Source organism: Pan paniscus, chromosome 1 (genome assembly GCF_029289425.2).
Source record: "Pan paniscus chromosome 1, NHGRI_mPanPan1-v2.0_pri, whole genome shotgun sequence".
Classification (NCBI taxonomy): Eukaryota; Metazoa; Chordata; class Mammalia; order Primates; family Hominidae; genus Pan; species Pan paniscus.
Genome location: NC_073249.2, coordinates 16,715,551 through 16,736,082, shown reverse-complemented (window position 1 = coordinate 16,736,082; position 20,532 = coordinate 16,715,551). Strand labels below are relative to the sequence as shown.

General features: G+C 38.6%; 1 protein-coding gene across 5 annotated transcripts in view; it reads right to left on the bottom strand.

The window, feature by feature from the left end:
* SIPA1L2 (signal induced proliferation associated 1 like 2) overlaps window positions 1-20,532 on the bottom strand; it is a 235,123-nt gene that overhangs the window by 74,671 nt on the left and 139,920 nt on the right. For all 5 annotated transcript variants that reach the window (XM_034949114.3, XM_034949112.3, XM_034949111.3 and 2 more), the window contains 4 exons: window positions 20,126-20,314; window positions 13,050-13,224; window positions 8,871-8,974; window positions 599-756 (listed from right to left, as the gene is read on the bottom strand). In XM_034949114.3, the coding sequence (XP_034805005.3) occupies window positions 599-756; window positions 8,871-8,974; window positions 13,050-13,224; window positions 20,126-20,314 (626 nt within the window). The remainder of the gene's footprint in view (window positions 1-598; window positions 757-8,870; window positions 8,975-13,049; window positions 13,225-20,125; window positions 20,315-20,532) is intronic.

The window sequence follows — 20,532 nt, the reverse complement described above, 5'->3', positions numbered from 1 at the left end:
AAGTGGTAAAGCTGGTTTCAAACTCTGGTCAAAGACCCATTGTTTTACCAATACCCCACATGATATGATCATTTGGCTGCAGTTATTCCCTAAGATTTCCTAAGACAGAGTCTGAGAGTAGTGGTTAAGTATAAAAGCAGGCCTTGTCAGAGCCAGTCTGGGGATTCCAAGGCACGCATGTGGCCTTTTGAAGTCACCCAACAAGTGTTAACTCCTTGTTTCAGCAGCCCTGCAAAGATCCAAGATCTTTTATGAAAAGACATGTTTTACTGCCACAATACATACTTCTCCTAGATAAGCACTTAACCAGCCACTTCATCCAACTCAGAGGAGGATACCAATTAAGCTATTGATTCTGGCTCAAGTTTTTAGGAGAAAAACAGAGGAAATGTGTAATCCACCATTTTAAAGTGCTAGGCATTTCACTTTTTCAAGGGGATAAAATGGGAAGAAGGCAATTATTTCTTACAGAAAGTGTCTGAGTAATTAGAAAATCACAAAGTTGCAAATAATAATTGGCAAACAAAGATATTTTTGGGAAAAGACGCCCTGTTGAAATAAACCTGGGAGAGTGACAGATCAGGGATGACTGACTCACCTATAACACACATTTTCGGTACATGGATTATGCACTTTGACTATGACAAAGACATGCTGAAAGTGAGACCGGATGCTTTTTGGAGTAAAAGGAAGTGCCCCAGGCTCCTGGAAGACGATGGTGACGATGTCATTTCCTATGTGCCTTTTCCTCAGTAGCTGTGGTCAAGAAAGTGAAGAGTTACAAATAAGTTTTTCTTTAAAACAAAATATATATATAATTCACTCATCTTTCAATTTGAAGGAGTGATTTTTAAAAAGCACAGTCATTCTTTGGAAGTCAGTGCTCCTAAATTTGGCATAGAAAAAGCAAAATGGGCTTCATCCAAAAGACCCGTGGAAAGAAAAGCCTAAATATTTAAGTTTATCTCTTTTATTTTAAAATTCAATTTGTACTCTCTCTCCTTTTGGTCTTTATCCAGTTCCTCTTTTTAAACCCCTAAAATAATAGCATGTTAGAGCTCACAACGCTTTGAGAAATGTTGTAGTTTAAGCTCTAGAAGACAAAGTCCAAGAGAGGGTACAGGTTTGCTGAAAAGTCCTACACTATCACCCCGGCGGGCTTCAGCTTGTATCCTGTGCTCCCACAGTAAAGTAACGTGCATTTCTGCAACAAAAATACAGAACACTGTCATTCTGGTGAGCAATAATACAAACCAATTAACTGAACCCTGGCCGTTTAAAATGCAATTCAGAAACACAGAATTCAACTGGATTAATAACCAGAAGCCCAATCATTCGTAATTTTATAAATCACAAATCTGGCAGGGGGAATGACGCTCAGAGCAGTAACACTTGACCAACGCCTTTACTTTTGATGTTCCTTCTGCCAAGAATGCCCCCTTCCCTCCAGGTTTCTCCCAGACAATGCAGTTGTCTCTGTAGACCCCACCTCATCTGAAAGAAACTTCCTATTTCCCGGGCCTATTTCTATTACACTGGTTGTTGTACTGTCTCCTAATGGTTGGTTTACTTCTTCTGCATCAGGTCATAACCTTCATGAGGGCACAGAAGTGTCATAGTGACTTTCAGTTTCCTAGTTTCTAATGGTGTGCAGGCAAAGGAGGTACCCAATACACATTTGTTTAACAAATAAATAATCCAAATATACACTTACTGACACATCACATTATGCATTAAAATTGTGACCACTTCTTTACTATGAACACATGCCAATAAATCCACATAAAGGCACTCGGTAAGCTTATGCAAGTGAAGGCATAGATTTGTGCTCTCAAAAGTTTGTGATCTTCAGTTTTAATACATACAACAATCCTTACACAACTTGGTGATGTCATTGCTGGAATGTGACAATCTCAGATAGTAAATCTCTTTTTACTAGCAATATGAAAGACCACGACCTTACCCTTAAATTTATTTGGCACCTACAGCGCATATTCCAAATAAAGACCATTAAGTTCAACTTTTAAAGCCTTTTAAACTCAGATACAAAAAGGATTTCATTGTCAGGTCCCTGACTTGTGATTTAGCATGATAAAAGGCCTGGAAAAGTGGGAATGAAATGTTCATTCTTTCAGAGTTTTCTACAGGCCAGTTAAACTGCTGATTCATATGCTGAGAAATTCCTACTTAAATCCCCATGGTCAAAGTTATAAACACACAAAAATCATCTTACTGTCTGAGTGAAGTCTGGAAACATACATTAGTACATCATAATACAGACCCAATGAGCCACCTCATTTAAATATGTAGTTTTAAAAAAGTTTGCTAGATATTTAAAATGTGCCATTTCAAATGCATGTAAATAATCAGTGAAAACTATCTTTGGCAAGGACATTCTTTACTCTTTTCTCCAAAAATTGAAATACATGATTCATAGGCATTGTAATGAGACAAGGAAAAATCAGAAATAGTTTTTTAAAATATGCCCATCATTGTGTTCAATGTATCTGTAGACTACAAAACACAGCAGTTCATACTCTACTTTATGCAGTGCCCTTGAAACACAGGAATTCTCAGACTGTCAAAAGATGGAGCTCACTTTGGCCAAGGCCAGGCAGTGAGTTCAGCGCCCCCTACTTCCTGAGTGATTGCCGGTGTGGCTTCACGTTGGCCAGCCCTCTCCATTAAACACAGGGTGCAGGGAGGGCCTTGTTAGTCAGTGCTTCATGGCTGTTGAGACTGCAACAGCAAATTGCACAGTTATTCCTGTCCAATTTCTTTTCCTCCTGAAGGAACATGTTGGGTCTGATTCTATACTTCACCACAGGACTATTTAAAGCACAAGTTAAAGCACAAGTTAAAGTCTGGTTACCTTGACAACATGCCAAACCACTGTTGTCCCTTTCTAGACACATTCTTTTGCTTTGTAAAATGGGCCAAAAAATGTTTTCAAAAGTCTAGTTAATTTAACCATGGCCACATAATGCACTTTGTAGAAAAAAATAAACGATTGGAGGCGGGAACAAGAAGATTCATTAGGAAGGTTAAAATCTAAAGCTCTTTGAAGGAGAATATAATAAGAAAAATGAACACTATCCATTAATAGGATGCTTGAATTTGCTTCAGAGACTAAAGAAAATATCTGGAAAATTAACAGAAATATTATTCATTTTTCTGTTTTAGGACTTTGTCAAACATGAAATAAGTAATTTCTTGAACTTCTTAAAGGCAAATGTTTTCTTTAGTATTTAGTTTATGCTTTTTTCTAACTGGTCAATGAAATTCTATACAATCAGAGTCTGTAAATGGGGAAAAGGGATGGCAAACCACAAACGAACGCAGGCTGGCAAAACCTGAGGGTACTATTTGTTTGAGGGAATTGTAGGAATGACATCTTCTGGGGCGAACTTCTTTCTAGGTATGTAAAGCTAATGACAATTTTCAGTGATGTCAAGAGAACCAACTTATTAGTGTCTTCAACTGCAACAGTGAGTTAATAAATATTGTATTAGATAGATTTACATAGTCATTTCTACTAAATTTCTAGCACTCGATTCCAGCTGTGAAACAGGAATAAGCTCTTGTTATGACAAGGAAAGAGAAAATGTGAGTCTTCACCCAACTCCATGGCAAAAGCATATAGATGCTACAGAAATACCATATATCCATATATGGCCATAGGTTTAGCCTCAGTTCCTTAAACAAACCGGGATCTCACAAGACCAGTTTTAACTTAGTGCAAAAATACAGTAAGATAGAAGGAGTATGTTCTAATTATTCAACAGTACAGTAGGGAAACTGTCATTAGCAGCAATTTATTGTGTATTTCAAAACAGCTGCAAAAAAATTTGAAATGTTCTCAACACAAAGGTAAGTGTTTGTGGTAACAGATATGCCAATTACTCTGATGTGATCAATACATATTGTATGCAGGTATCAAAATACAGCGTGTAACCCCAAAATATGTACAACTATTATATATCAGTAAAAAAAAAATTTCACGAGAGGAAAAAACTCAAAAAGCAAACTGAGAAGAAAAAAACCAGGAAGTGAAAATAAGTATCAGACAGCACACTTGGGTGAAAAATGAAAGCTGAATTAGACAGTATCTGCTAGCCTCTATGTATATGGGTTCATTTGTTAAATTATTATTTTAAACCCAGTAAGACAGAAACAAACTGTTTTGCACCCAATGCTGGGGGAAAGCAGGCTGTACAACATGAAAGAGAACAGCCGGGATATGATTCAGAAGCTCATAAGAGTCAGAGAAGAGGAAGGTCATCTGCAGGTCTCCAGAGAAGGTCTTTAGAAAGAAGCAAATCCATATTCTCTAAACACACACAAGTTCTCAGTCCTGGTCCTTGAGTTTGAATCTAAATCCTATTACTAAAAAGGGGGCTGACAAAGACTCCTCTGACATGACTGATCCCTTCCTACCTCTCCGACCTCATCACCTGCTCCTTACCATGTAGACAGCGTCTTGTCCCTCCTACAGAACAACTGGTTCCCACCCAAGGAACTTTGCAGTTCCTAATCTCTTGCCTGGAAAGCTCCTCCCCTTCACCCAGAGGGTTGGCTTTTCCTCTTTTAGGGAGATGGCCCTAATTTTGCACTTATACACACACATGCATGTACATAAACACACATATCCCCTCATATAAACTATACTCAAGAGTTTGCACCAGTAGTTAGAATTATGCCTTGATTTTTAAGAGGCGTATAGAGTTTCCTACGGAAAAAGTTAATGTAGAAAAGCATTCTAAATAATAACTAAGGAAGGGCAACATATACACCTTACCACATAAATACAAAAGAAAGAAAAGTCTCGCCCACCTCCTGCAAAAAAGTGAATGTTAGTGAACTGTTCTTATTTCTGATGGGCAAGAACAGGATATTACATTTAATTAATGTTTGAAGGATTTCTCACTGATTTATCATTTCATATAATTATGATATTTTACCAATAACAAGAGCAAATGTACAAACGAATTAAGAAATGTTGAACACTTTGCAAAGGAAGAAACAAAATAATCTAAGAATGCAGATCTTTAATGACATCATAACAAAGTAAAGATGATAACAGGATTATGAAGATATAAATATCTCTTTCTTCTTTCTGTCACTAGGCAATACCAACCCTCACTCTAAGCAACAATCTTTGTGATACAGTGTAAGTCTATGCTCCTACTTAGGGTCTGGGAATAAAGCTACTCATGGAAAGCTAAGTAAGCATTTTATCCTTCCAAAATATTCTATAGTATTATGTATAGGTGAACCCAAGTATAGGCAGGACCCAAGGGCTCATCGCACTTAGTGAGGCAGGTTGTTCCAGTATTTACATGAGTCCTTAGCAACACCAACTAGGGACTTAAGGAAGTACACAAACTCTTTAAGGCAGGAGCTTACAATCAGTCTACCCACTATGGAGAAAAGGGCTCCAGGCTTAGCCCAAATATAACATCATTACCTCTTTGGTGTCAAGCCCATTACTAGAGTAAGACCAGTATCCTTTAATTAGCATCTCAGAAACCTAGGGGCTTGGTCTTACTCATTAGATACCTCCACGAGGTGTCAGGTACCCCTTCCCAACACAGCAGCTAAAATGTTATGCATACATTAAAAAAGAAATAGGTTACTGTGTGCCAGGCACTGAGGCACCTCTACTTTATATGCCTACTTTGAAGAAAGAATTTCGTTGCCAAAGTGAAGTTTAAAGCTAATTTGTGAAGCTCTTCCCACTGATGACATCCCACGATGGCTTAACCATGACTTGTCTCCGGAGCAAGCAGAAGGTAAGCACACAGGGGAAGACAGCTCTGGGAAAAGTGGATGGACTGCCAGACAGATGCAGAGAGACTTGCAGGACTTAACTTCTGAAGAGAGAAAATAACTCCAAGAGCAGGGTTTCTTATCATTCTTTTGGTCTGGTGAGTTTTTCTACGCAAGAGTCAGAGACCATTCCAAAGATTAAAGCTCTTTTGCAACTGTGGTAAACTCTCTGAAGACTTTTAATACATCTTGGAATCGGCATCCAGCTTGATTTATTACAAGAAGGAACACAAGAAATTAGATCTGATGTGGACGAGTCTGGACCAGTTAAATGGTCACCAACTGTAGTGTAAGAAGCCAAGGTTACAGGCACAATTCATGTAGGGGCCAGTTAACTTTGCTAAGTCCTGTGGCTTCAAATTGCACTCATGAACCCAGCTGGTCATTTCAGACATTTCTGCCTTTGGTATTAACATAATTTGTGGGCATGGATGGCGAGGGTGAGAGAAATGGAGTCAATACAACTCATTAACAAATTTGGAAAACACATGTCCCCAGATTGCAAGTGGCATTATTTGTCCACAAACAGAACACTCTGATGACAACCTGTGATTGCAAAATATTTTATTAAATGTCAAAAAATAATTTTCTGAAATAATTGATAAATTTAGTCTCTCACTTTCTTAACCATTCAGAGTCTTACTTTTTCATAATAGATCTTTAGGACTGGAGACAGGAAAATAAAATGCAAATTAGGTCATCCAAAATATGACTGGCTCGATATCTAATGAATTATAAAATAGTAACAACTAAAACTTAGTTCCATGCCTGGAACTATTTTAAGTGCTTTACATGCATTAATTTGCCTAATTCTCTATCTCCTAAGAAAGGTTCACTCATTCATTCATTATTCATTCAACAAATGTTTGTTGACTTCTTACCATGTTCTGGATACTGTTCTGGGCACACAGGGACACTTCAGGGAACAAAACAGATACAAATCCCAGCTTTCTCGAGTTTGGAATGTATAGCCTCAACTTACAGGGACTTTTCTTTTACTTTCCAGTTGGGGAAGTTTAACACACACACATCCTCCTCTATCCCCCAGTTGCATCTACATTTTCACTGCTTTGCTGTCCTGATTTTTGCGCATACAATTTTTTCAAGGCTAGTTTCAGTGAAATGAAGTCAGGTACATAAAACTCGAATGCCTACAGATTTTGATTACGCTTCAATGAAAGGGGGTGGGAAAGCCAGTTTGGAGTTGTGGTAAAAGCAAAGACTTCAAATCTCTGGAGGTTGCCACATGTGAAATGCCAGGGCCAATTCAGCCTGAAGTCCAATGACTCAAGTAATCAGGGAACTGGAAAGGCTTTGTGGTTTGAATACTCGATGACGGGGGTCAAAAGTCACTGGCTCTATTTCTGCTAACGTACTGACAGATTTTCTTGGCTTGAGTAACCCCTATCAGTTTTCTGAGCAACAACTCCCACAGAGTTTAATTACTGAATGATTCACAAGTATTTGCTGGACAACTGTCCTGGTCTAAATTAAGCCTCTTAAGATCCAGTGAATCTGCTCGGCATTATTGCAAATAAATTTTTGAGAGCTAAAATCCCTTAGGTTAAAATATACATAAATACATACATGTGATCTAGTGATTTTAAGTCTATGCTTAAAAATACACAGATGTGTAATACAGAGATAGATTTTTTAAAGGTGGTAGGAAGAACTATGATTATTAGAAAACACTAGAAAATTCAGAAAGGACAAGGGATTGAGATAAGTATGAGATGGAAAATGGCAAGAAAATCCAGCTAGCAGTTACCATGAGAAGAGACTGGGGGTCAGAGGCCTGCTTTCTCATCCTAGCTGGAGGATCTGAGGCTAAGGGGCTTCTTCCAACTAGTGATGGGAGAAAGGGAGGTAGTTGGCTGGTTTCCTCTTTGGGAAAAAATGCAGAATTAGACTAAATTTATATACTTTTATGAGTGTTTTTTAAAAAGGAAAAATTCTCTGTGACAATTAAATTTCACTCATTTGACAAATACCTATTGAGCAATTCCTATGTAGTCCTTGGTGCTTTAACATATTTAGAGCAAATGAGTATCAGTTAAGTGACACTCAGAGAACTGTCTCCTAAATGTGAAAACAAACTTTAACTCTGGATTTAACCTAAATACAATCAAATCCCTAAAATTAAATTATGTCAATGAATCAGTTATAAGATCCTAGTAATTCACAAACCTTTCTGTAAACAAATATTCAGAAACTCAAGCAGTCAATATTCTTCAAAAAATCTTCAGCTTAACATGGGCAGAGCCCAGAAGATTCTAAACAAGATGTGAAATGGAGCCTTAGCTATCCCATAGATCGTCTATCCCAAACGTAGGTCCTTTCCTATCTCAAGTGATCCTCCAATTTTTCTCAAGCTCACAGTAGACCAAGCATTTCAACTATTTCTAGCGTAAGATAAAAATGGCCATAATTTCTAGTAATCTTTGCAAAAAAAACTTGCTTGACTCAAAGTTATACCAAAAAGTAAATTATTTTACAATGATTTATGCATCATTCAAGTTTTCAAAGGTTCTTAATTCTTACTGAGTGGCTGTAGTCAAAGCATGATGCACTCTGATTTTTTTCTCTTTAAAAAGGTCAAGAAATTTTGGCCAGTAAATCCATTTAAAACAACAAAAACGAAATGGAGAGGAACAGCTGAAAATAGCACCAGTAACAACTGCAAACAGTATTCTCTATAAATAAGCTATTTACCCACACACAAAAACCGAAGTCAGGTCAACACGGTTGGCCTTTTCGTAATTAACATATAGTTGAGACAAGTTTCTCCTGAGAAAAGATTTTGCTTAGCAAGCAATAGATCTGAGTGCAGAAGAGTTTCTAAGTTTTATATGAAAAAAGTGCAACAATACGCCCTTTAAAGCCCAAATACTTCCAAATGATCAAAGAGTCAAAGATGATTAATGCTATTCAAGAAAAACCCTCACTGATTCTTTGCAAGTTCTACATGCATCAATATCATCAGTGCGCCCACCTCAGATTTCATACTCAGCGTAAAAAGCTCCAGGCTGGGGAGGACATACCTGTTGTCTGTTGTTGGGCATGTAGGGAAGCAGGGTTGACACGTGGAACATGAGTTCGTAGTCTTTGTATGTGGTATAGAGAGAGTGCGTGCCCGTGGAATCAGCTGAAAACAAAGATGAATTACAGAAGCAAGGTAAGCCGCTACAAAATTAGTGCTTCAATATTTAAAAGGTTATTGTTGCAAAAACAAAAAACAAAAAACACCAAGCTCTACCCAACCAGTATCTGGACGCTGCCCATCCAGCTTTCATCAAGCACTGTTTCTACCACTCCCGCTCCAGGACTGTGGACTGAGAGGCTCCTTTCCTTCCCCACCGCTTTCTACTGCACCTTTAGTTTCCTCGCTTTTCTTCTCTGTTCTTGCCCTCACAGTGTGGATTTAGGTGATCCACTGAAAGCGAAGTGCTTTTGCCACCAAGTGCACAGGTGAGCAGTGGAGAAGAGAAGCTGGTCCAGGTCTGGGTGCAATTATCTGAAGGGCGTGACAAACTGGCAGATGGCCTGGCCGCATCTGTGTGTGTGTGTGCGTGTGTGTGTGTGCGTGTGTGTGTGTGCGTGTGTGTGTGTGTGTGTGTTTACAGTTAATTCTTAGTTATTCTTGGCACTTGATCTTCCAGAACCCAGAAAAATGAAATAAGATTGATTGAATATGGAAATGAGAACAAAAAATGTTATTTTGAATATGTCTTTCCCTGGATGTAATTAATTTTTTTCTTTCAACAGGAAGTACATTGATACATCACATGAATGAAGAATATGGAGAATGAATGTGATCACTTACAGAATATTATCCAGTGACATATATGTTAAAAAACGATGACATTTGAACCCCTATTAATCATGAAACTATTCATCTTTTGAAAAGGAGAATGATTCTTTGTAAATTCAAACTCCATCTGTATTATCAATAAGAGTATCTCAGGTTGAGTTTCACACATTGAAACTAACCTGCTGACTATAAAATACTTAAGTAATTTTGGAGTAAAGTTCTGAATGACTTTTTGCACATGGATAATGAAGACAAAAAGATATACAAAAAGGAAAATGTAAATGGAATTCAATTTCTTTGTCAATTCTTGATCTATACAGTCTTATTTCTCTACTTTTTAAGCAACAAGAAACAGTGTTGTTAACATCATTTATTCCATTGTGTTTGTTGGGGAAACCTCTAAGTAGTCATTTTAAGTTAATCTTTTTTTAATCTAAAAATCTAAATTTTTACTTTAAGAACACGAAAACATTCAACCTTCATGGACTTATTATTTTCTTTCTGAACCCTGTAGTATGTCTTTCTTTCTAATATTCATATCCAATTCAGAAACAGACCTGAAAACTCTCTAGAAAAAATATCCTATAGAGTTCTTAGATGCTCCGAAAGACATTCATAAAAGGCATTTTCATGAATAAGGCGAATACTTAGTGTTTACATATAGTTACCAATAAATTAATTAACAGATGGAGAGAATATTCATCCAAAAAGTTATATATAAATCAGCCCCGCCAAAAAAAAATTCCTTTTAACTATTTATTAAACACATATATGTTATTTTCAAAGGACTTCTTAGAAAGTAACATTCCATTTTAATTCTCTTGGCTCGGAACCTTGACAGTGAACGTGGCTCTGGATGTGAACAAGCACAGTTTACAGTCTCAGGGCAGGACGGATGCTCCTTCAATGAATAATGGACTCACTGATGACAAAACCAAAGGCTGGATGATGAGAAGGCCTGGTATGTTCAATGACACCCATCACAACACTGCTGTCGGGGTGGTTCAAATTCAGAAAGAGAAATGCTGACTGATATTAGGTTTCAGATTTAGGAAATTGCAAGGAAGAAAGAAAGATGCATTGCGGGGGGGGGAAAAGTACTTCTTAAAATGTGATAATAATATGTCTTTCTCAAGCCATACTAAAAGAGGAATTTCTAAAATTAAATATTCTGAAAGTTTTTATGTCAAACATCAGCAAGGTAATGGAGAATGTAGACTAACAAGGCTTGTTGTTCTGGGGTTTGCTATAAATATTTCTATTCAAAAAGGGATACAGGCTATCAATTTTATCATTCTCTGCACCTAGCTCAATAAAGGCTTTTCATGGCTGGGATTCTGTACTCTGCTCTAGTTAACACAGCACCTTAGTGGCTCAAATCCCCTATGTTCCTATCCCATTTCATTTTGTGTTCAAGAGAGAAAACCCATTTCAGAGCTGAAAGGGAAATCCCAGATATTCTAGCCCAACATCCTGAACTTTCCTTGTGAGGAATCTGAGGCCCAGATTTGACCTAAGTCTTCTAACCAGAACTAAAGTCCCCCAAATTCTTGAAGGAAGATTTTTGTCTGTTCCTCGAAAGACATAATTTTTATCTGACCATTCTCCCATACCTAATTCTTACATATCTCCTCTCTACTAAAAGAATGTCAGACTTCCTTGCCATCTCACAGAATGCCTTGCTCATAAAAATAACTTACAGATTTATTATTAAAGTCAACATATCAAACTCTAGTTGTTACGTTCTCATCTCCTTGAGCTAAGGTGCTTAATACTACATCTGCAATGTATCAAGGATAAGGCCTCTGTCATCAAAATGCAAAGCCAATGTGAATTCTACATGTAGGAAAATACTTGGATTATCTACGTTGTAGTTTTACAGATGACACAGATCAGAAATTCTTTAAATGTTTTCTCAGTCCAATTCACTGAAGAGAGACAACACACAATCACAGTAATAAGAGTTCACATCAGCAGTGGTTTTCCTGGAGGGACATCCTTAAGGACAGAATATCAGCATCTCTAGGGGGTGAATGGTTGTTTACAGAAAAGAGGAGTTTGAAAAAAAAAAAGAAAATCAGAAAAGGTCTCATTCGTCTTTCTTAAAATATATAGATATTCATATTTTGGGTACCATGAATTATGTCTGAGGCATGGGCATTATACATATAATGTAACAGTCAAACTTCAGCCCTGGCGTGTGTAGTGGACAACTAGGGGGCCCATGTGTGAGTTTACACCATCGCAGGGGCTTGTGAACTATCCTGTAACTGCTACTTTCAAAAACAGGTCTAAAAACAGAACTGACTATAGGCACCACCCTCATCCAGATGGAGTATCAGTGATAGTCCCAAGTTGAGTAGACTTGGGGACAGGGCTTGGTGACTAAGGAGAATAGAAGGCAGGAAGACACGGCATCAGGCCACCTCAGTTCCAATCCCAGCTCGGCCACACCCTGACGCTCCCACACAGAAAACTTCCACTTCACCATTCCTACTGGGAGTCGGGGCAAGAAGCTCCTTCAGATCCTCCAAGTTTAGACTATCTGTTCATCTCTTTTCATTCAAAGAGCAAGCACTTAGTTGTTTGATAATAAGCAGAATTTTCCAATATGCATCAAATTACTCTGCCTGCTATTTCAGATACTCATAGCAACTAAATAACAGCACAAAGATAAAATATATAGAACTTACAGACATCATGCGAAACAGGATTATCTATGTGTAGATATTAGACAAATTCATGCATCCTAGGAGGGCATAAAGCCCATGTTTTGGATTGGTCAGTCAATCCGCCACTGTACAGCTAGTAGGTGCCCCACTCAAGGGGATCTAAATAAAATCCTTGAAAAATAAGATGCATCAGCTTTTTTTTTTTTTTTAATTTTAGATCCAGGGGGTACATGTGCAAGTCTGTTATAAGGGGATATTGTGTGAAGATGCATTCGCTTTTTAATCACTGTTCCACCTCCCTGGTTAACATCATGAATCTGGAAATGAACAAAATAAGCCCAATAACACAGCATGAATGGATGTGTTAATATTTTGTCTCTTAGAAATAAATGCAGTGCTTGTCCTTGGTATACTGAAACAAGGGTGTAATAGAAGAGGTTAGGGTAAAAGAAAGAAGAAAATATTAAACGATTCTTCATGAAACACTGGGGAATCTCTCTGCTGGTGTTACAAAGGAAAAAGAATTGACCCTTTGAGCTTACAAGGTGAAGCACATACCTCTTGAGAAATGTGTTTCCTTTGTTCATCTGAGGAAATCTAAACTCTATTCCAAATAAGCTTTCTAGGCTGCTTCTGGGGCCAGGAACAGGAGGGCATGTGATCACTTACTTGGATTTATGAAGCATGCCTACCTTTGGAGAATTAAAAATGTGCACACACACAAACATTAAACTTACTCTTATTGTCTAGCTGAGCTCGATATTTACTAAATCCTTTCAGTCGGACTCTCTGGCCCAGAAGATCAAGGAATTCTTCAAAAGCTGGTCCCGCCGTCTCATTGTTATACATCTCTTCCTCTGTGCTCTGGCCTGCTTTGCAATAAAGGATCCCGATCTTGTGCTGAAAGCTCAGCTGAAATGGGGGAGAAATATAATTACTTGGCAAAGCATACCAGACAAGCTAACTTCCAGTAAAATTAAAACTACAGAAGCTGAGAATTGTTCTAGGAAAGCATGCCAGAACAATTCCCATAAGTGAATAAGCAAAAGAGTAGGCAACTGCCACTGTGTGAGATGCTACAAATAATAACCCAGAAACCCCAGAATACAGCTGGAGACATGTCAGAAACCCTAACAAATTAAATGTATGGCTGTGGCCATTTGGGATTTGCCAGGTTTCCAAAAAGGATAGGAAGTCAAGGTTCAAGTATCTACTTAAAAATAGAACTGTGGAAATACTTAATCTTACACACTTCATATAGTAATTAGGGTTATCGTCTAAGTCGGAAAGAAAAAAAGGCTACAAACTTTTAAGTTTTTCTCTGTAGTAATACCTTTTATTTCTTTATCTGAATTTTATATATTTCTTGTAAATATGTAAGACTGTAAGGAAAAAACAAATCAAATTAAGGTCTGGTAAGGGTAGAATTCCAATGGAAATTATGATATATGTATACAAACATTAAAATGTTTTGTTGCCATAAAAAAGTAACTCTGGCTTACAATTACATTCATTTGTTACATTTTTTACTATCTTGAAAACATCTGCTAAATATACAGTGTACCACAAAGAATCCAATAGCAATTGAGGAGCTCCTGCTGTAATCCTATCTTACAGTCAATGCCAGGTTCATGTTGGAAGCCATGGGACTTCCTCCCAAGGCCAGTAAGAAACTGGAGGCATTTTCACACCTTTCTTATGTCCCCCAAAGAGGAACTACTTCTCACTCATGCAATCAGAGCTCTTAATCTTACTACCAGCAATCTGAGCCTGAAAGGCTGACAGATTATCAGACATCGCCAATTCTCTAAAGACATCAATCCACAACACTGTTCACTTTTATTATCAAGCTGTAAAACGGAACCTTTAATCAAAATTCATAGCTATCTTAGTAAAATAAGGCAAAATGATACTCATTTCCCTTGAGCAGCAAAGTGATGACAGCAATCTCATCCATATTATTACCTAATGACAACATACTATGCAAGAAAGGCATGCAACATCTGCCTGGGTGACCTCAGCAGACATCAGGAAACATTTACCACATGCTGGATAAACTTAGAGTTGAGCAGGTAGAGTCAACTACCCATATATTCTGAATGCATTCCGATCTTGACTAAGTGCTATGAGAAGACTATAAAAGGAAATATCACCTGTTTACAATCTGACTGAATCAGCTACCTATACCGATGGATGCTATGGCATTGCAGTTCATGGGCCTTGGGACCCTGTCAAGGCCAGGAGATCCCCAACTGCATAGCGAGAAAAATGATCTGTACCTTGAGTGTGGGGATATGAGATGGTGTGCATACACTACTCAATACCTAACATTATGAATTTATTGAGCTACTACTTTAGTAGGGTCAAGAAGAAAAATTTGTATTCACCCAGAGATTGAGGAATCAATGTTTCTGATCAACTCAATTATCTAAGTCAATGAGATACCACATTTACTGAGAATAGACAATCATCTTCAAAAAAATATTAAGTACAATAAAAATGCCTAACCTCATTTTATTGTAAACATTATTTGCTCCTGAGTGACTCAGAAGACATTTCAGGGTCTTAAAGTGCATTAGAGAAACTATTATGATCACCAATTATTACACAGATGTTGGTGACATCTGTGATTGTTGGAATCTATATGAATACTAAAATGTGGCCTGAAAATGACCACTTCCCATCATGGACAACGATGTTAGTTGACTTCTCTTTCGCTGTGAGAAGAGGATTTCAGCTCCCTGGTTATTTGGCCCTGGCTGTAATTAGAGTCCACCATTAATACCGAAGAATACTAACTCACTCCAGTGCCTGTGCATCTCAGTGTCCACTGCTTCCTCTGCACCCAGTAGAGTTGCTGCACCATCATCCTCATCCTCGGAGGTCACTCTGCCCTGGTGGCTGCTGTCCCTGTTCGCCCATCCTCTACTCCTTTACCTGCTGCTCACCTGAGACCACTGCCAGTGCCATGTGCCACATCATCTGAAGGCCATCTTTGTCTCCATTGCCCCAGCACACAAAGGCAGCTTGCCTCAGTCTGCTCTGGCATCTGCAAGAGGAAACCCCTTCCTCTCCTCCCATCCAGCTCTTAAATGAGGAGTCCTGGAGTAGAGCTGTTTGGGAGCCGAGGGTGTGCATGGTATGTCAAGCAGAGCGGTCACCAGCCTGGCATACTTCCTCTCTGACTCTGAGAGCCTTGTGGGCTTGCTATTTCTTGTGAACTCTCATTCAGGCAAAGGCCAAACAACTGGACAACTGAAATTTCATGAGACCTCATTGCTGACTGTTGTACTGTCAACTTCACACCCCTCTCTTCCCAGCCATCAGACACACCAGCCTGTGTCTAGATCCTAACAGGATCTAGAACAGGATTTGCGTTTCCATCTAAGAAGCTCCTGGGCCCATGGGAATCAGTGGATGTGACTAAAGCAGATTTCAAGGCCCTCAGATGTCTTAGGACAGCTGCCATACTCTGGCTCCAAAGAAAACACCTTGCTACACACATGGAGTGGCACAAGTTTACCACTCACAGGTATTTGCCAGTCATGCCTACTTTTGATCAGTTTGCCAGGTGAAACTTAGGAGACAGAAATCTCTCCAGTGACTCACAGTAAAGAATTGTGGCTTGTTTACAACAAGGGCTGATTCCAATAAAACAATAATGAAATGAATAATGAAACAGAATGAAATGTTCAGTGAAGATATCTCTCTCACCAGAGTCTCTTTCAGAAACCTGGAAAACAACTGAAATGTGGTATCAACTAAATACTCCCCGGGTATATCAGAAGGCTAGCAACATACTTCTTCAGCTCCATCATAATATAAAGTAAAGGAGGGACTCCAGATTCCATACACTTAACATTCCTCATTCTCTCAGACCAAGGCTTCATTAAATCTCAAGCTAAGCCTAACATTTAAGTCTATTGCAGCAACCTTTATTTAACTGTTTGATAAGAGCTGTGCCAGTCCCACAGTCCTGGGATAGAACTAGGCTTGCATTTGAACATAAGCACTGCTGCAAACTAAAAATATCCACTTGTCAAAATTCCCTATGGCTTCAGTGCTGACAGCTGGACATACATACATACTGCCCAGACAGCAGAGGATCCAACCCACGTCCCATTTTCTTTCTGAGACAGGATAAAAACTGGCTGCTCGATTTCCAAGGCCAGAAGCTTTGTTATTATTGACAAGAAAATTTACATTCAAATGAAGGTGAGAGGAAAACAAAGCCTCAGAATTGTCTCGAGCATATATTTGAGTGTGCAATAAATCCCTTCCCCTCCATTCTCCTGACTCAGACTACTTGTTCTAAGCACGTAGTCTCATTTATTTAGACCTGCTTGACTTCGGTTGAAACAAATCTGATATTTGAGTAAACATATATATCTGGGGTGAGAGGACAAGAGGGGAATGGGGCAGTTGGCCTTAAGAACCAATGAATGACTCTGTTAAGGATTTCATAATATTCTAAGATAGTGAGCTGTCATAATTCATCTAAATGACACTTTGTTTACAGTCAACCTCTATAATTTTATGAGTTTACCTATTAAATACATTGGGATAGTCTTTTTAAAAAGGAAAAATGGGATTTTAGAACTGCAGAGGTGAAATTATGTAGATAAAGTAGCAAAACGTCTTGTTTAATAATTACTTTCCTGAAAATTCTCCAGTGTTTGACTCTTCCTTCTCAAAACATCTAACCAAACTGAAGGAACAGAAGGAATGATCTAAACACCCACAGTATCTCCTACTTCTGAAAACTGTCTTGCACAGAGTACATATACTCAGTGGCTACATGACAAACCAGGATGGACTGCAAACTACAAAAGAGCGGAAACTAACAATATATGTAATTAGGTTACACACACACACACACACACACACACACACACACATATTTTTTTGAGACAGAGTCTCACTCTGTCGCCCAGGCTGGAGTGCAGTGGTGTGATCTTGGCTCACTGCAACCTCTGCCTCCCGGTTCAAGTGATTCTCCTGCCTCAGCCTCCCTAGTAGCTGAGATTACAGGTGCCCACCATCACACCTGGCTAATTTTTGTATACTTAGTAGAGATGGGTTTTCACCATGCTGGCCAGGCTGGTCTTGAACTCCTGACCTCAAATGATCCACCCACCTTGGCCTTCCAAAGTGCTGAGATTACAGGCATGAGCTACCACGCCCGGCCCATTATTAGGTTGTATTTTAAATATAATTTCAAGATTAACAAACCCTTAGAGCAATAACAAAATTGCCCCATCCCTTCCTGGGAAGATTTACTATTAGGAAAATGAATAAAGAAACAGCACCGCTTGGAATAAACTCTCCACCACCCTAACAGGTTAGTGGCGATTTGTAAGGATTCTTTGGAAACTGCGATGTTAAAAAAGTTGCTCAATCTCTTTTAAAGATGAACATAAACAGTATGCTTTCCTCACGTACAATGGGAATCTGATACCATTAAGAGTTTTAGGGAGTTAAAATGGCACATTGTGCTTAAGTTTGAACATCGTTAAGAAAGTATACCAAAGTCAAACAAATATAAAATCTAAAGAAAAGCCTATGAACTACTACTAGAGATATGAAATGCGTGGTTTTATCAAAGCAGAATCCCATTTTCTAAATTCATTCATTGACATCAGACTGTAAATAGGTGTTCAGTAAAAATACTTAAAATGCCTGGTTTTTAGAGCTGCCTGGGATAGCTTCTAGATCTATCTGACTACAAAGACATTCGAAAGGAGCTTGCACTTGATTCAGAAGACAATAGAGGGCCATCGAAAGTTTTCCCTTAGGATGTGGCAGATCAGAGCTATATTTTAGGAAGATTCTTCTAGTAGAAGAAAGGTAGCCACATTCACTGATGCCTAAAATAGGCTGATGAGGATAGAGACTGATGATTACATCAGTCAACTTGTAGCTGCCATGATGTCTCTTTTCACTGCTCGGTAAAAGAAGCCCTAAATGGTGGCAGTGGCAGAGCCCTGAGGGCTTCTGGGGAACATGAACCATCTGTAAAACTTTCTAGAGCAGCCTCGGGGGACCAAATGAGAGCCTCACCCACCAGGCACCTGCTCTGTAGTACAGTGATATATTTTAAAGGGAGAACTGACATATCCTACAAAGGGATCAAGAACTACCTACCACATGGGTGGCAAGTTCTTTTCACCAACTCTCTTACAACATGCAAATGAATGCTATTGTTCTCATCAAGCCGGCCTGAACTTTAAGCACTTTCAACCCACCCCGATGTATCCTCTCTATCCCGCCATAACATGTTTTCATCAACTGTTTCATGAACACTTCATATATTGTTCATATATATGTTTCATGAACATTTCATATATTCCACATACTTTACCAGTCATAATGGTAAACCTATTCTGTGTATTACACAATTTAAAAGTCACCTGCTCAAGTTTAGAGTATGTTTTTTTTTTTTTAATATGTCAGCTTTCATTCCTGAGACAGACAGATCTCAAGATTATTCATTCTGAGTGTTACAATATCTGCTTCTTTTTGCTAATAATGCAGTGTTAACTTGTTAGACCAATTAGTTTCATTACTTTTAGAATTCTAGCCATCTGAGGTGCCAAATATTCAACTTTAACCACAGTATTATTTGGTCAACCAAGAAATACCTCATATTCCCTCTAAAACATGCAGAAGAACCCTACTTGGGAAATTCTAAAAATATACATTGTCACTGTCTTTTTAAAATCATGGCTTTACAAACAAACCCACTGATTTAAAATAAATTGCATGCACTTGAGCAGGTACTGCTCAGTTTCCTCTATGAGTTATTTTGCACCTGAAACTTAAAGACCTTTTTTCCATATTCTGAACCACCATCTCAATCCTGTTCATCATTAACTCTCTCCTGGACAATGTCAATAATCACATAATTGATCTCCACATAGCCATCAGTCTCTATCTTCGGCAGCCTATACAATTCCCTTCTACCAGAATAACCTTCCTAAAATACAGCTCTGATCACGTCACATCCTAATGGAAAACCTTCAATGGCTCCCCATTGCTTCCTGAATCAAGGGCAATCTCCTTGGCCTAGCATACCAGGTCTCATTTGTTCTAGTCTCATCTTACTTTCCCTACCCCACCCCACCTCACCACCTCTCTTCTCTTTGTAAAGAAACTAGTCATAGTTCCTAAAACAGCAACTACTCATGTCTCTCTCTTAGAATTCTATCCAAGTCCAAAGGCCTAGTTAAAATGCCACCTCTTCAGGAGAGTTGCCCAGCCAGATGTTATTTCTTCTTTCTTGGGGAAATAACTACATTTACACCCTCCAAGATCTCTTACCAGATTCTGCCTTGGAGAGGCCTTTCTGATCTTAGTCTTACTGTCCCCATAGGCCAGGGACTAGGTCTTAGTCAGCTTCAATCTTCCTAACGCTTGCTGTTCACACCCATCTGTCAGCATGATGCCTTCCACATAGTAGACAAGAATAAATGTTGGTTCAGGGAAAGGGCCATAAGAGATTTTTAAACCCTGGAAAAAAACTACTATTGACTTCTATTAATCATGCAATCAGATGCACTCTTGCAAGCTGGGACACACCAAAACCTTGGTAATAACAAAAAAAAAAATCACAACTCAGCAGGAGGTGTGTTACACTATAATGGCATCATGTTTCCAAACTAGTATAAAAACATATTTGGGAAAAACTAAAGAGAAAATGTTCTAAGGCATTTAAAATAAATGATCTTACAAGAAAAATGGATGGGAAAACTCCAAAACTTTCAGAAACAGACACAAATTCACACACAAACATATAATCTCACATTATACACACCCCTTGTTCATCAAGCTTGAGCAGCTGCTCTGAGACCTTGGGTGAGTTGGAAGCCTGTCGCAAACACTGAATGCTCAGCTCTGGAATGACGTATTCCAAAACTTCTTTGAGAGGTAGTCCTCGTGCGGTACCATGCCTAGCAGTAGAGGGTATAGCATCTTCTAAAATTGCTCCTCTCAGTGTTGTAAGCTGCAGTGACAAAACATAAGACTTCGGTTAATATTGATTCTCAATTACCTACTCACAGCCTAACTGTTTGGCTGCCTTAAGACAGGAAAAAGAGAAGCAAGGCTCTTTCTGAGTGTAGTGAAAGGGGCTACAGTGTTCCATTTAAGGAAACAAAATCAACAATCAAGGAGTCTTTAAACAGTAACAGTATACAAAGATCAGGAACAAGCCAGGTGGAA